General features: G+C 42.1%; 2 protein-coding genes across 4 annotated transcripts in view; both read left to right on the top strand.

The window, feature by feature from the left end:
* The first annotated feature begins 23 nt into the window (after window positions 1-23).
* On the top strand, window positions 24-9044 carry znf319b (zinc finger protein 319b). Of its 2 annotated transcripts, none has more exons than XM_024282316.2 (3): window positions 24-1066; window positions 3831-3942; window positions 4020-9044. In XM_024282316.2, the coding sequence occupies exons 2-3, from the start codon at window positions 3938-3940 to the stop codon at window positions 5800-5802; spliced, it is 1788 nt and encodes a 595-aa protein (XP_024138084.1). In that variant the 5' UTR covers window positions 24-1066; window positions 3831-3937; the 3' UTR covers window positions 5803-9044. The 2 variants fall into 2 exon arrangements, with proteins under 2 accessions (XP_024138084.1, XP_036068378.1); XM_036212485.1 differs by having other exon boundaries at window positions 24-2007.
* A 729-nt stretch (window positions 9045-9773) lies between these two features.
* The window catches only part of csnk2a2b (casein kinase 2, alpha prime polypeptide b), a 10484-nt gene continuing 4112 nt past the window's right edge, over window positions 9774-16145 (top strand). Inside the window, exons 1-6 of one of the 2 annotated variants that reach the window (XM_024282326.2) lie at window positions 9774-10570; window positions 10777-10888; window positions 13361-13462; window positions 14687-14737; window positions 14807-14866; window positions 14941-15024. In XM_024282326.2, coding sequence (XP_024138094.1) covers window positions 10467-10570; window positions 10777-10888; window positions 13361-13462; window positions 14687-14737; window positions 14807-14866; window positions 14941-15024 — 513 coding nt within the window. In that variant the 5' untranslated portion in view covers window positions 9774-10466. The remainder of the gene's footprint in view (window positions 10571-10776; window positions 10889-13360; window positions 13463-14686; window positions 14738-14806; window positions 14867-14940; window positions 15025-16145) is intronic. The other variant, XM_024282325.2, reaches the window with a different exon arrangement.

Raw genomic sequence — 16145 nt, 5'->3', positions numbered from 1 at the left:
TAGCTATGCAACAAAAATAACGAGCAATATTGGAGCTATCCAGACATATGGTATTGAGCCAGAGGCCAATTCAGATGAGGAAAATAACAGGGATTTAGTTGTTGGAGCAGCGAATTTGTGGCCCGCTGACTGTATGCTTTGCTACAAGGTTTTTCCAATGGCATTTATTGTCTGCTCTTGATTCACGATTTAAATAAAGACACGCAATTTTGAGGTGATTTTTTAAAAATATACTTTAGTGAATTTCAAATTTTCAGTGTTTTTTTTTTACTGTAATATGCTTAGATTATAAATATTTGATTGATCCATTATATTTATATTAATATTTTTACTCTTTAAATGATAGATTTTACGTGTTTTTAGGGTTTATTTTTTGTGTATGGAGATTGCAAGCAGCTGGACGCTTTTAAATTTCCTTCTGGATTAATACAGCTATTCATTCATTCATTATACATTATATGTCCTACATCAAAATGAAGACCCTCACAGCCCTCATTGCAAAAAGTTTGGACCCCCTTCCAGGTCGGTCTGTAGTATACTTGCTATACTCAAGTATACAGTACTTAATACTACTTTTAATGGTACTACTTTTTTGCCAAGGGTTTGTTTGTAAATTAAACTTTGAAAGAAAAAAATACTGCATGTTTTTATTTTTTTTTTTTTTTTTTTTTAATTTGGTCCATCGTTTCAGAGTGTGCGTTTATTTGTTGGGTATCAATTATTAGTTATTCATGTTCCCGCGTGCGGGCAGGGGCTCCACAACTAGCCGAACGGCTAGCTAGCATCAATGACCAAAATGTCTTTCTTCTCTCCGGCCGAGAGGAAGCACCACGACTCGAAAATATGACGACGTGAGACGACGCCGTTGATGGGTTGACTCCGTCAATCGCGGGAGGAATTTCCGCCCATTTTTAATGAGGCCAAATTTTCGTTCCTCGGCGGCTCCACCAACGAAACGACGCGAGCATCCGAGCGGCGTTCAGCGGGGTGACGAGGGGGACGGCTCCCCCTGCCTCGTTGCCGAACGAACACCGGGTGTCGTTTCGGGGATTATCCCGAACTCCAGGTACGACCACGCCGGGGTTCCGCTTAGTGCGGGGTTTTGAGCAGCAGACGGATGTTTCAGGGGGTCGTTCTCCGGGCTAACGCGCATCTCTTCTGCGCCTCTGCTAGCAGGTGGTTAAGCTAAGCGGCTAGCTAGCCTATCCAGATTACCAAAGATCTTCGCCTGGAGACGAAAACGCTGTGATGCGCAGACGCTACGGTTCGCTTTTACCGCGAAGCGCGGAGCATTTCGATTTCTGATGTCCATGAAGATGACACCTCACAGCCAGGAGGGTGGATTAAAATCCACCAAAACCCTGGATAGAGGGTTTGTTTTGGGGTGTTCATCAGATGGATGTTGCTGCACATCCTCAGGAGCCCCATTGTTTGAACAGAATCAGCAAGTCCTCTGAGGTTATTCCACAGCTGCACAAATGGATATGATAATAAACTAATGGAGGTATCCTTTTATATTTCTTAAATATCAGTGGGACAAAAATCCGACCAAATTTCTCAATTAAAATGTTATTTCAGAAACCTTTTTGAAGTTATACACATATTATATATTTTCTTTATAATTCATCATTTTGTGGTCTTAGAATTGAGAGTTGGTAGTGGAATGGAGAAGTTCATGAGTGTTGAGAGTACATGGTGATTTAGTTCAAGGTGGAGGTCAAGGCTAAACAAAACAGCTTAGACACAAAATAGGAAGAGGTGGAGCCGTGCAGGCGAGGCAGAGATGGAAGGATGTGTAACAGGTTTGGACAATCAAGGACAGGATGGAGGTGTACAACGTTCCACCTGTATGATAAAAAGATGGAAGGAGAACTCTGAAGATCTGATGAATGAGGAAAATTTTGGAGAATGTGGAAAAGGTGCATGTTGTAGAGCAAGAAGTAGCCAAGATCAGTGTAGATGAAGAGTGGAAGGACAGCGTATCCTCCTGACAACATCCCTGTTCAGGTATGAACACGTTTAGAAGAGCCCCTCCAAGGAAAATTGTTTTAGGTGTTGCTAGCATGTATTATTTTTCTCATTATAGAGGAAATACATAAAATAATGAAGATTAAAACTGCAATTATCAATATTTTTTATTTAAAATTGATGTGAATCAGGAGCAGACAGAAGCATGTTGTTTGAGAAAGCTTGTAGTTGTTACGTAAAATCTACGCTCAGCAGAAGACCACAAGCTCCTCTATTCTGATGCACCTGCTTGCTGACAAACAGATCCATGGATGTCTTCATTTTCCTCGTCTCAATTGGCATATGACTCACAACTGTACGCTTGGAGAACTTTAATATTGCTCACCATTTTTATTGCATCTATAATGTTAGTTTGGGGCTGTAAGCCATTGTCGTGAAAAGCATTATTATTAGAATGTCTATGCTGTAAGCTAGTGGGAGAGAGTGTAAACAAAGGGATGATGGGAAATTAAGGCAACAGTCCCGCCACAACTTGGAGGCGAATTTCAACTGCTGTTCTGCAGAAACTATGTCCTAGAAAATGACACAGGGTTTTTTTTTTTGGCTAAAAAAAGACAATCATTAAAAGACCACTGGGAACGCTTAAAATAGATCAGACGATAAATCTGACGAGTCAAACAATGAGGCTATTGGAATGAGAAGTGGAAGTTAGGTTGAGGTTAGTTGTAAGAATTAGTGGTTTCATTCATAAAAAGAAAACCACAGATGGAATATTTGCAGTGAGGATGCTGGAGTGTTTCTTTGTAGATGTTGAGAAAGTCTGACAGGATACAGAGGAAGGTGCTGTGGTTCAAGGTGGTGGTGGGACTGCACCAAGGATCAGCTTCTTGATTGCTGTGGTGATGAACAAACTGGGAGATGAGGTCAGACAGAAATTTCTGTAGACCATCATGTTTGCAGATGACATTGTGATCTGTAGTGGTAGCAGGTGGAGAAATCCAAAAAGGTGGATGTTTGCTGCAAAAAGACAGTATCTGTGTAGAAATGAGACTCAGTGGGAATAGTGAGGTTACAGAGAGCAGAGATGGAGAAAGTGGAGACCTTTAAGTACTTAAAGCCACAACTTGATCAAAAATGTTCACTTCTCTTTTTGTCTTGGTTGATGACTCAGCCAAATAAGCAAACTTCTTCATTTCACCGTGTCAACTTTCTAAACTAAACTGCCTGTAGAAAGCACAAAATCTTAAACATGCTGTAACTTTTCAACCATTTACACAATCAACGTAATTCCAGTAGATTCTGAAGGAGAAAAGCAGCGCAAGCCTTTATAGTTCTGAGCCAGGTACCAGGTCAGATGAGCAAAATGAAGACGTAGATGGATCTATTTGTCTGCAAGTTAATGAAACTGAGCAGGGAGCTTGTGGCTTTCCGGCTGTTGCATCTGGATTCCTTCTACAAGCTTTTTACAACAATATTTGCTCCTGATTCCCAACAGTTTGAATAAAGAAATACTCATAAATGGATTTTTAAGCTAATTTTTCTTGATATATGTCCTCCATGACAAAAATGTCACAAGAACATATTTAAAACACCGAAAAAACACAATTTTCATTTGAGTGGGTTTTTAAGTTTTAATGCATTTTAGTCAAGGTCATTTTATAATTTTCCTCCACTTCTATGTCTAAAAGCTGCAGCTTTAGTCCTATTCTGCAGTTGTGCTTTCAGTATGCTTTGCAGCGAACATCAGTTGTTCGTTAACTTTTACTTACAGACTTTTTTCCTCTCAATTTGGAAAAGTTGTAATGATTGACCTCAATTCTAGTTTTTTTGTCAAAATATGTTTTTTACTGTTTTGTTTGCAGATGCAGCTGGAAACGAAGAGATAAAAGAGGGGTTGTGGATCTGATTCCACCTTTCCCAGCATCTTAGTTCTCCAGTCACGGCCCCCTCACAAGGAGCCTCTCCAGACATGGAGTGAGTTTTTTCTTTTTAGGTGCACAGATTTCAGTTGTTGGGCTTCACTAATTTCTTCTCCTCTTTTCTTTTGGTAGTTGGGCATCTCCGGGTGCCAAACTGAATCCTTATGCCCGAACTCGCATGACTGAGACCTGGCAGCAGCACACCGTCGCTCCTCCCGTCGTCCACAACATCCCCGCGGCAACAGAGAATGCTCTGGGCTGTACTGTTTATGGGATTGTTCTGCAGTCAGACGCTGCGTCTCTGCAGCAGCAGCAGAGCCAGCTCGAACAGCAGCAGCAGAACCAACAGAACTCCCTGCAGGTCGGTGCCGAGGAGGCGCATAAATGTGAGACCTGTGGACACGACATCTCCCACCTGGCGAACCCGCTGGAGCATCAGTGCGTGGTGACTCAGGACAGGTCCTTCCAGTGCACACAGTGCCTGAAGATTTTCCATCAGGCCACAGACTTGCTAGAGCATCAGTGCGTGCAGGTGGAGCAGAAGCCGTTTGTCTGCGGCGTCTGCAAAATGGGCTTCTCCCTCCTCACCTCCCTGGCGGCGCACCACACGTCCCACAACAGCGGCAACCCCATGAAGTGCTCCATATGCGAGAAGACGTACCGACCCAGTTCCTCTGGGAACACCACGCCCACCTCCTCCAACTCCCAGCAGACCAGCAGTGACCCGGCCAGCAGCAGCTCCTCCATCCTGCCCTTCCCATCAGCCCGAGACCGGCCCTACAAGTGCTCCGTGTGCCAGAAAGGCTTCAAACACCTGTCGGAGCTGACGCGGCACGAGAGGGTGCACACCGGTGAAAAACCCTTCAAATGTGACACGTGCGACAAGGCCTTCAGCCAGTCCTCGCACCTGCAGCACCACCAGCGCACGCACAGCAACGAGCGGCCGTTCAAGTGCGCCGTTTGCGAGAAGAGCTTCAAGCACCGCTCCCACCTGGTGCGCCACATGTACGTGCACTCCGGAGAGCACCTGTTCAAATGCAACCTGTGCGAGCTGCACTTTAAGGAGTCGTCCGAGCTCCTGCACCACCCCTGCCACCCGCAGGGCTCGCGGCCCTTCCGCTGCGCTGCGTGCGGGAAGGGCTTCAAGCGGCCTTCCGACCTGCGCCAGCACGAGCGCACGCACTCAGAGGAGCGCCCCTTCCACTGTGACGAGTGTCAGATGAGCTTCAAGCAGCAGTACGCCTTGGCACGCCACAGACGCATGCACAAAGACCCCACCGACCGGCCCTTCAAATGCAACCTGTGCGACAAGGGCTTCATGCAGCCCTCCCACCTTCTGTACCATCAGCACGTGCACGGCATGGACAACCTCTTTAAGTGCGCCTCCTGTCAGAAGGAGTTCAGCCAGTCAGGAGAGCTGCTCCGGCACAAGTGTGGCGAGTCGTCCAGCGCCTCCCTCGACAAGCCGTACAAGTGCGACGTGTGCGGGAAGGGCTACAAGAAAAGCTCCACGCTGCAGCGCCACCAGAACTCTCACTGCCAGGAGAAGCCACTGAAGTGCTCGCTGTGCGAGCGCCGCTTTGTCTCCTCCTCCGAGTTCGTGGAGCACCGCTGCGACCCGTCGCGGGAAAAACCACTTAAGTGTCCCGACTGTGAGAAGAGGTTCAAATACACGTCGGACGTGAACCGCCACAGGCGCGTGCACACGGGCGAGAAACCCTTCAAATGTGACCACTGCGACAAAGCCTTCAAGCAGCGCGAACACTTGACCAAACACCAGAGCACGCACTCCAGGGAGGGCCAGTTCAAGTGCGTGTGGTGCGGGGAGCGCTTCAGCGACTTGGGGTCATTGCAGGACCACACGGTGCAGCACACAGCCGAGGGAGGCGGCTACGACATGTCCCAGTGCATCTGAGGCCAAAGCAGAACGTCCACATCCTCCTTTGTTTGGCAATGAGCATCCCCCGCAGTCAGTGCCGCCGTTTAAGGCCCGCCCTTTTCCGTTACCATGTTTTTGTCAGAAAAAATCCCTTAAGGAGTTGAAGCGCTCTTATTTTGAAGGAAGCAGACAGAAAAACCCACTAATTAATGTGAAACTTCCTTTTATGGTTAGATTTTGAAGTTTAACAGAATGACATAAATCTGCACAAACGACCTCAGTACCTCTCCTGAATCTGCAGCCTGACCTCCACATGTCGGAGGATCACCTTTGTGCTCTTTCAGTTACCTTTGCAGTTCAAACCTTTAGCTAGTTACGATATTTGAGTTCAGTCTGGAGGAAGTTTAAAGTACTTAAACTATCCGTCTGCAGTAATATGCCTTAACTTTGGTTTTTTTGAAGAGGTCTTGTGCAAAACCCTTAACTAAATCTTAGTTCTAAGGAGAGATTAGCCTTAAAGAGGCAGATTAAGGTGTAATTGAGACCCAGTTTTCTCCTCATCCCACCTTTTCCTGTCTGAATCTTCCTGATGAAATAGAAAAACTCAAACAAATTTTGTAACAATTTCACAGGCAAACTGTGAAAAGCACAAAACGATTCGTAAAGGTGAACCCTCCTCTTCCTCCTGGCTTTACGTTTTGTCCTGATTTTATCCTTAAGATGCTCGTCCGCTCGTGTGAAGTGAAACAGTATTAAGGGGTGGGGGGTTTGGGAATGTATTCTGTGTGTTGGAAGTATTCGTCAGGACCGTGGTGGACCTGTGCGAGCCATGATATTCATGGCTGCTCTTTTTTTATGTTACAATGCCAGTAAGACTTAAGAGTGCAGACTCGGCAAAAGCTCCAAACGGTGACATGTATGGAGGTCTAGAAGTGCCAAAAAACATGAAAAAAATGTGTTTAAAAATATTCCATAATTACTTAAAAATTTGAAAGAAAAAAATTGTCAAAATTTAACAAATTAAATGATAATATTAATAAAAATTAGGCTAATTTAAATGGCAACTTTAATTTTTTAAAATAAAATATGATTATTTGATAGGATTATTCAGTTATCAGTTAAAAAGTAAAAGTTGAAATGACTGAAAAAAATCTGCAACAAAAGTGTAAAATTAATACATTTATGGTAAAATTGTGCACTTATTTAAAAAAAAGTTGAGTCAAAAGTTGTTTATTTCTGTCTTAAGGTTAAAGAAATTATGTACTAAACACATTTATTCTAATTAATACCAATTTAAATAGTTTTCTAGCATGTTTAGTTAATTGTCACTTTTAGACCTTCATAGATCTCCACCAATGTTTTCTGATGCAGATGTTTCAAAAATATCCTGCAGAAGTTTGGTGCTTTTAGGACTTCAGACCTGCGTTTGAGCCGATGAGTTCTGGCCAACCTGTACATACCATGTGTGAGTGTTATTGAGCCTAGAGGCTGGGAATGTCAGGAGGAGTCTTTCTTTAAAAAGAAGATGAAGGAAAAAAAAAGTGTTCTGAGAAACTTGTTTTGTATTTTGAAACTTTATACTGGAGCAAAAAAAGAAGCTCTTTTTGGTTGTTTTCTTTTGTACTTTTGTCTTTTTTCTGCAGGAGAGATGTGTGAATGTAAAAATGTAAATCCTGTCAAACAGAGAAAAGTGGACTGAATGGCCTTTTTATTATTATTATTATTATTATTGTTGTTGAGATTGGAAGCTCACTTGTTTGAAAGGTCTCTGCAGGATGAACCTGCTCTTTGTGTTTTCGTGTGTGATGGAGTCGTGTTCCTGCTCCAGAACGGAAGATTTTATTGAGATTATGCTTCAGAAACCCCACCCATCCTTCTTCTCCTCGTCTCTCCTTCCTGTCTTTTCATCTCGATTTGACTTCTTCTCATAGCAGTGTTACAAAGTAACTTAAAAATATTGATTTTATACTACAGCGGCTGAAATGAGTTTTCTCCGGAGGGTGGCTGGGCGCTCCCTTAGAGATAGGGTGAGGAGCTCAGTCACCCGCTGAGAGAACTCTGAGTAGAGCCGCTTCTCCTCCGCATCGAGAGGAGCCAGTTGATGTGGTTCGGGCATCTGGTCCGGATGCCTCCTGGACGCCTCCCTGGAGAGGTGTTCCGGGCATATCCCACTGGGGGGAGGCCCCGAGGAAGACCCAGGACACCCTGGAGAGACTGTTTCTCGGCTGGCCTGGGAACGCCTCGGGGTCCCCCCAGAGGAGCTGGAAAAAGTGGCCGGGGAGAGGGAAGTCTGGGCATCTTTGCTTAGACTGCTGCCCCCGCGATCGGGTCCCGGATAAAGTGGAAGAAGATGGATATATGATTTTATAGACTTACAAGGTCCTAACTTTAACTCCAAACTCAATTTTTAAATTCAAATCTCTTAAGCAGCTGGTTTCAGGGGGTGGAGCTTAATTGTTGACTTCACCCTTTGTTCTTTTATCAAAACGTATCACTTTACTCCTTTCCTTTCTTTTCTTCAGTCCAGTCCAAGCTGCTAATTGTGCTATTGCGGATAAAAAGGAGCATTTTTAATTTGATCTTAGCTAAAAACATTTTTTTTGCCCTCAAGTCAAGACGAGATGCTCAGCTGCTGTTTTAGTTTACTGGTCTAGCATTTCCAGACTTTAAGATCTCAAGTGTTTTATTTCATTGTGTTGGTGTACTTTAAATTCAAGTGAGGTCTAAATTCCCAGAGGCCTTTGCTGGTTGCATATTAGTGACCATCTGGTCTCTGAACGGCGGTTTGAACACAAAGCATCATGGGTGTCTCCCACTTTTAGCCAAGAAATAAGTCTGCATGTCATCAAAAGTGAATATCTGGGTTTGGAACTCATCAGTAGGTTTAAGTGTACATTTTTTAAAAAACCAAAGAGTAACTCCTCGTCAATTCTTGATTGATTAAAAAATAAATAAATAAGAAAAGTCAGCTGGCGAGGGGGGAGGAGACTAAAAAGCTCCATTATAAGCACAAATTAATGTCACCAGCCCTGCATGCTCGCTGTCTGTTTGTTCTACTGAGAACTGGTGCTGACATCCCTCTTCTGTTCTGCCTTTTTTTTTACTTTTATGTCTTTTTTTTCATTTCATTGTACTGTAGATTATGTGAAGGATGTTAAAATCTTTGAAAAGAAAAAGTCTTTGTGGCAACGGCAGTTTATCCATGTTTAAAGTGATCTGTATGTAGCATTTAATTACACGAGGCACTAACAAATAAAACTTTTTTTGCTGTTTATAAATCGGGGATGTGTGCTGCTAAAGAAGTATTTTTGCATGTTTTGACTAAATAAATGTAAAACATTTTCTTATATTCATATACAAGCTAAATTTCCCTTTTGCCTTTGCTTATCCTAATCTGCTTTACTGACAAGCCCTTTACAGTTGGGGTGTGAGTTATAAGAGTTAAATATAACCAAGTTTATGAAGGTCACAAATGAAAATATATATTTTTTAAACAACTAAAGAAATTTTGAAAACGTGGGATTTTGCAAAGTAACTTTTCATTTTTTTTCACCGTTATATTTTCAAAATTGTACTTTTTGATTGCAGTTTAGGAAATTTTGATTTGAAACATTTGTTCTCATATTTGTGTAGGCCAAAATTGTGGAATATCTTCGATCCAGAACAAAAACTACTCAGAAACACCCAAAAGTTCAAATATACTTACAAAAAAATGATATGGGCAAACTATAAACATAAGATATTATGTATTGGTAAACATAAAGCTAATTATAATGACATGAACAACACCATTTGAATATTCTAATGAAGACGTGGTCATAAATATACTAAACATACTTAGATATTATTAGATTACATTTTTGTAATCTTTAAAATAAAGATAAATGATGCCTGTGTTACTGGAATATAGTCTTATAAGGTGAGTTTTTTTAAATTATTTACTTTGGATGCATTTCTTGCTGATACCACACCCTCGCCAGCAGAGGGCGCTGTGACGCACCTTCATTCCGACTGCCGGCTGCTTTCACATCCGGGCGGCTCTCCTGCTCCTCCGCAGTCGCATCCCGCCTCCCTTCCCTGCGCTCTCGGCTGGGGAGGTCTGCGCCCGCCGAAGAAAGTCCTGAATTCCGGGCCGTCTGCTCCGGCGTCAGGCACCGGGGCCCCCGCGGCGCTGCTCCCCCACATGAAGCGGGCTACGCCGATGTTGGTGCACGGAGCTGCGCGCTCCCGCTCGGTGCGACATCCCCGCGCTGAAGTAGCTTCTTTGGCTAACGTTAGCTAACAGCATCGATCGCCGTGCCTCTCCAACCCCCATCTGCCTCTGGACGACCCCCCGCTACCGACCCGTCACATCCACGGCTGATTGACGGCGGGGAGACCCTCACGCGCGCTCCGGACCCGCAGTGGGAGTTCCGCCCGGACTCCCCTCTTTTCTCTACCTCATCCTCCCGATGCGCCCCTCTCCCCGGGTGTAATATCCGCATCACTCCCGGCGGACATCCTCCTCCACGTCCCCTGCTCCCCTTCTGAAGCCAGCTGGCTGGCGAGTTCAGCTTCACACCCACTCGCGGACTCCCTCCTCATCCTCATCATCCTCCTCATCGTCATCACGCCGCACACCTCTCCTCCTCCTGCCGGCTCATCATCCACACCCCATCAGGTCTCCCGGACGCCCACCTCCAGGCTCCAGGGGTCTCGCCATGCCGGGTCCAGTGGCCGGTAGCAAGTCCCGAGTGTACGCCGACGTTAACACGCTGAAGAGCCGGGAGTACTGGGATTACGAGGCCCACGTTCCCAACTGGAAGTGAGGACGTCACTTAATCTGAGCAGATGATTGATGTGTGGAGGCAGGAGGAGGAGGCAGGTGGAGGATGTTCTTCCTCCTCATGACAGAGGGTCCAATCGAGTCTGCCGCCTCGCTCCACGCCCACATCTGCTTTAATTACACGCGGAGGCCCGACGTATTTTTAACTTTTTAACCACGTGACGTGTTTTGGTCTATTCCCATAGCAACCAGGAGGACTACCAGCTGGTGAGGAAGCTGGGCAGAGGGAAGTACAGCGAGGTGTTTGAGGCCATCAACATCACCAACAACGAGAAGGTGGTGGTCAAGATCCTGAAGGTGAGCGTCTGCTGATGGTCAGTCCACATATTCATCTATCATCCACAAAAACCTGTATTCTATTTTATATTTAAAAAAGAAAGTTTTGATGCTGCATCAGGTCACTGAGAGGGATGGGATGATGCTGCTGCATGAATAATTTGAGGAATAATGAAATGATTAAGAAGCAGTAGACTAACAGTTTTGAAGTTTAACATCTTAGATTTTTTCAATATTTGAGTTGATGTGATTGCAAACTATTCAATTTCTCCTCCAAACGCGTGTTATTAGCTGAGCTGGACTTATGACAGTTTCTGCAGGACGAACAGATCCTGGTTTTCCTTTGATTTGGAAAAAAAGGGGGTTAAAGCTCCAATCATCACCTCCTCCTGTAAATAAAGTTTCCTTGCTTCTTCATTTTTTCACTTTTTTCCTGGAAAGCATTTCAGGCTAAATAAATTAATTTTATTTTAACATCTGAGGAGGATCTTAAAGTGCAAATATATTTCCAAGCACATTCTCCACTTTTAGAATACATATCTGCATTATCTTATAAGCATTATAAATATTAGAAACCTGCAACAGAAGTAACCAACTAGTACTTTAGCAAATATCCGAGTATTCCTAATCTGTTCCTGAACATTGGAGTGTAAATTGAGATCACTAATTTGTGATTTTTACAAAAATAGTAGTGTAGGAAGAATACACTTTAGGAAATGTAGTTATTGCTCTATAATTGCAGAATAATGTTGGATTTAAAGGCATAAAATAAACAAACCGAATGCTCTAGGAAATAAAACTTCAAAAAAAAGTTTTGGTGAAGGTGCTCGATTTTTTTTTTTTTGAATGCAAAACATGAGACTGAAGATCAGTTTACTGAACTAAGTCCTGAAAAACTGATTTTATTTGAAATATTATTGAATAAATTCTAATAAAGTAACAGTAATCTTTAGGTTTTTATCTGTTAGTTTTGTTGATTCTGATCTTAAATAAATGTATAAATGAAGGTGATTAAATACATTTTTCAGCTTTCATACATCCAGTCAAAATATATGATTCAAACATATTACAACAAATAATAAAACTCGAGGTTTGATCTGTAAATTATGAATCGCACTTAACTGATAAGAGTATAAACTGATCAGAAATAATGCATATTCTGGAATAACCACACTGTGTTTTGTAATGAATTAGGTTAGTGCTTCAGTGATGGTTTTGTTCCTGTTCTTTGTTGTTCTTCGTTAGATTGAGGCCATGAATCTTCAGAAGTTTATCATTTGTTGAGCTAAAATTTTATCTACTCGTTTGTTTTTTATTCCCATTAAATATTTTCATTATTTTTAACCATTGGATCTCCTTTTTCCTGCACCTTGAATCTGTTGCGCCATATTGAATCTTCTTATGCTCCATTTACACCGGACACGTCAGGAGCGTCAAAATCGCTTCATTCGTTGAACAAACGCATCATAGAAAACATGGATGATGTTGAGCGAGTAGCTTGGGTTTATATGTTTTGAAGAGGCGCCAGCAAACTCGTCGCTGTGTCTGAGTTCACCAGATATTTCAGAGTATTATTGAATCTGTATTATTACCCTTTGATTTAGTCACTGAAAATGTCACTTGCCCAAAGCTCAAAGTCCCGCGCCGCGTCCGGTGTGCATGCACTATAACGGGAAGTTTCCTGTATGACACTTTCTGTTAGACTTAATTTATTCAGAAATAATAATGATTACGGTTTTTAAGTTAGCATTGCTAATATTCATGGTTTATTTATTTATTTATTTTTAATTAATATAACAGACAATATTTTCGAGACCAGATTTCCGGTCATGAGAGAATCGACATTTTAGGAGCAGCACTGTTCAGTTTTATGGTTTAACCTCTTAAAAACAGTTTGTGATTTCAGGAGAAAATGTTAGAAGCACACCTAAAAACAACTCAGTTTCCAGTCCCTGCAGCCCCTCTAGAGACTAGCATTATATTTTTTCAACTCTTGAGGTTTTAGGGATGAACTCTCCAAGCCACCAAATATAAAAAAGTTGTGTTTTTCTGCTGGTTTGCTCACATCCCGATGAAGTTTGCGTAGAGAAGCTGCTGAGGTGATACAGGGACTCTTGTGTCGGCTCATTAGTGGTTTAACCTGGGGGATTGCTCCGCCTCTAATCCAGCTGTGGACGTGCAGACTTGTTTATTTAAAGGAGAAGCTGGCTCTCGGTGGTGTTTAAACTCTGAAATCTTCCCATTTACCGTGTGCTGCACCGGATTCTGCATGTCTGCAGAGTTTAGAGCCAAAGCAAAGATGTGGCGTGGCGTCACAGCTGATGGTTGAAGAGCCGCCGCCTGGGGTTTGGTGTAAACGTCAACCTCAGGCGTGCTGAAGAGCGGCAGCGGCGAGGAGAAGAAGCAGAATCAGCAGATTTCAAAGCAGAAACACTTCAGCAAACGTCTGACTTCTTTTTGAGTCTGATTAAAAAAAAACATTTTCTTTTTCAGCCAGTGAAAAAGAAGAAGATCAAGCGAGAAATTAAGATTTTGGAAAACCTGCGAGGAGGGACCAACATAATCCGGCTGGTGGACACAGTCAAAGACCCCGTGGTAGGCTGGCTGATACTGCACGCTTTTTTTTTTTTCTTCTCAGGGAATATGAAGCAGATGATTTGGGAATTATAGTCAAAGATGCTCAACTTTCACTCAAAGCATCTTCAGTGTGGAGGTAGATTTTAATCATGACGATCAGATGATTTCTCCCACCAAACATCAGTCGGGAACAATAAATTGGATTGTTTTCATCCTCCTGCTGCATTTTTGCAATCATCCCTCATTACTGCACATTATGACTGCTTACATAACGCTGGGAATGATTCACTTACATTCCAGAAGGTGCCGTGTAGTCGTTATTCATGCCTTTCCATGCTTATTGTTTATTCTATAAACAGAACTCAACGTTGTTTATTGGAAGGAGATATTTAAAGAAAACAATTCTGTATCCAAAAAAGGAGTAAAAATTGAATTAATATTCAATTTTATCCATTTTAAAATGATCCCAAAAGGCTGTTAGGACTGAACTTTATTATTTTGATGCTTAAAAACAAATCCACCAAAATAATGAATCAACTATTCTGGACAATGCAACGAAAGAATACCAGAAAGAAGCAAAGACAAATACAAAGTCTCTTCTGTATTTCTGCTCTTTTTTTATTTTAAATTTCTGGTTGGATGAACAAAAAATGACAAAAAAAGAAAAAAATGTTTCTGTACATGAACTACCATTACATACATGTAGATCTATCTGAAGTGAAGAAACAAAACTGAAGAATATTTGAAGCTTCAGCTTGAGTTTGAAGTCCTCCTGTTGTTGTTTCCTTCAGTTGAGTTTGGATTTTGTAGGACTGTAACAATTCATTTTTACGTTACAGTGAAATAAACTTATCCGGCTTCAATCCCAATAGTATCTTCTAAGATCGATTATCGATTTATTTCATTTTGAAATGTTTTTTTTTATGGCGTAAGTCGATTTGATTCTGCTTCTGACAGATCGATCTTGTTGGATTGTAGAAATAGAAGTTGTTTTTGTAGATTTCTGTTTTAATATTTCATTGATGTTTTGTTCTCTCCTTTGTTTCAGTTCAAATATTCAGAGAAATCTGTGTTTTTGTTAATGTCCAAAAAGATTTCGTTTTTTTTCTTTTAATTGTTGATTTATTTTTTTGTCGTATGTCGTGCACATATGTATGTGTGTGTATGGTGTTGATGTGTGTATTTGTGCGTTGTTGTGTGTCTCTTTCCTAAAGACTTACAGATTTTTTTTCTCCTCTTCAGTCCAGAACTCCAGCTCTGGTCTTTGAATGCATCAACAACACAGACTTCAAGGTAAGCTCCTCCTCCTCCTCCTCATGGTCGTCATCTGCGTCTTTAACTCCAGATCTGCTTCCTCTGCAGGAACTGTACCAGAAGCTGACAGATTATGACATCCGTTTCTACATGTACGAGCTGCTGAAGGTGAGACCTCAGAAAGGTGGACTTCAGGTTCTGCTCCGGCCCGGTTTGATCCGTCTGTCATGTTGATGTTCCAGGCTCTGGATTACTGTCACAGCATGGGAATCATGCACAGAGACGTCAAACCTCACAACGTCATGATCGACCATCAGTTAAGAAAGGTACTTCAAGTTTACTCACTTTCATTTCCCGTGTTGTGCTCGAGGTTCTCATATTCAGCTGACAATAAATAAACATCAGTGTTGATAGACTGCTCAGCGCTTAAGTCTCACTCCGGTCATCTTTTGATCCGTTGTAAAATTAAAAGTTCTGAACTTCACAGCAAAAGATTCTAATTCAGCAACTTGTTGGATCAGAGTTACGTGTTCAGTTCTCAACAAAAAGACAGACGTGGAAATGAGCGGTGAAATACACGTTTACGTCTTCTGCTGGTGAGAAAACATCAAATCTGTGTTGCGGTGCTGACTATAAGAAGGAAATAAAGCATCATAGCCACAAACAAGTGCTCCTTAACCTGGTCACACTGATTCATCATCACACTGAAATATTTCAAGCATTGATATATATTACTGGATTGGCCATCACGTGACATACGGCCTGACAGTACATCCAGCATTGCTATGTATTGAGTCTCCCTGAGTGAAGAATGGAGCAGGTCTGAACGAGTACGCAAAGAATCACAGAATGTTTTGCAATTGACCACGACAACAAAATATTTCGATCAAGAGGAATCATCACAGGATAGTAATCTCACAATAGTAATTTTATTAGAGAGAAATCAGGCTGGGAAGTGTGTTGTAGCAAGCTGCATGCTAGTTCGGTTTATCGTCGATATATATATATATATATATATATATATATATATATTTATTTTCTTAAAGTTTGATGTTTTAATGTTTCTTAAAACACGGCTGATGTTATTCGCACATATTTACATGCAACCAGCACAAAAACTGATGGAAATTCCAGTTGATCTCACATAATATGTGCAGCCAAGATGCACATTGCTGCATTGCCCGCATGTATTTTAAGTGTGTCTGAAGCTAAATATTATCAGTCGCACATAATTTCTAAAAAAAAAAGAAAGTGACTATTCACGTATAATTTTTTAAGTACGTGCAGCCAATGTTGAATTTCTTCCCGGAGGAAGCCCGGCTAGAATATGCAGCGCTCATAAACTGTTCACTGAAGAGATTGTTAGAGAATGAGCTGTGATCCAAAACTTTAACCTGCCTGACCATTCACAGGTATCATCACTGTGTTTGGAATCTTAAAGGGTTAG

This window comes from Oryzias melastigma, linkage group LG6 (genome assembly GCF_002922805.2).
Source record: "Oryzias melastigma strain HK-1 linkage group LG6, ASM292280v2, whole genome shotgun sequence".
Classification (NCBI taxonomy): domain Eukaryota; kingdom Metazoa; phylum Chordata; class Actinopteri; order Beloniformes; family Adrianichthyidae; genus Oryzias; species Oryzias melastigma.
This window is presented reverse-complemented; position numbering and strand designations above follow the sequence as displayed.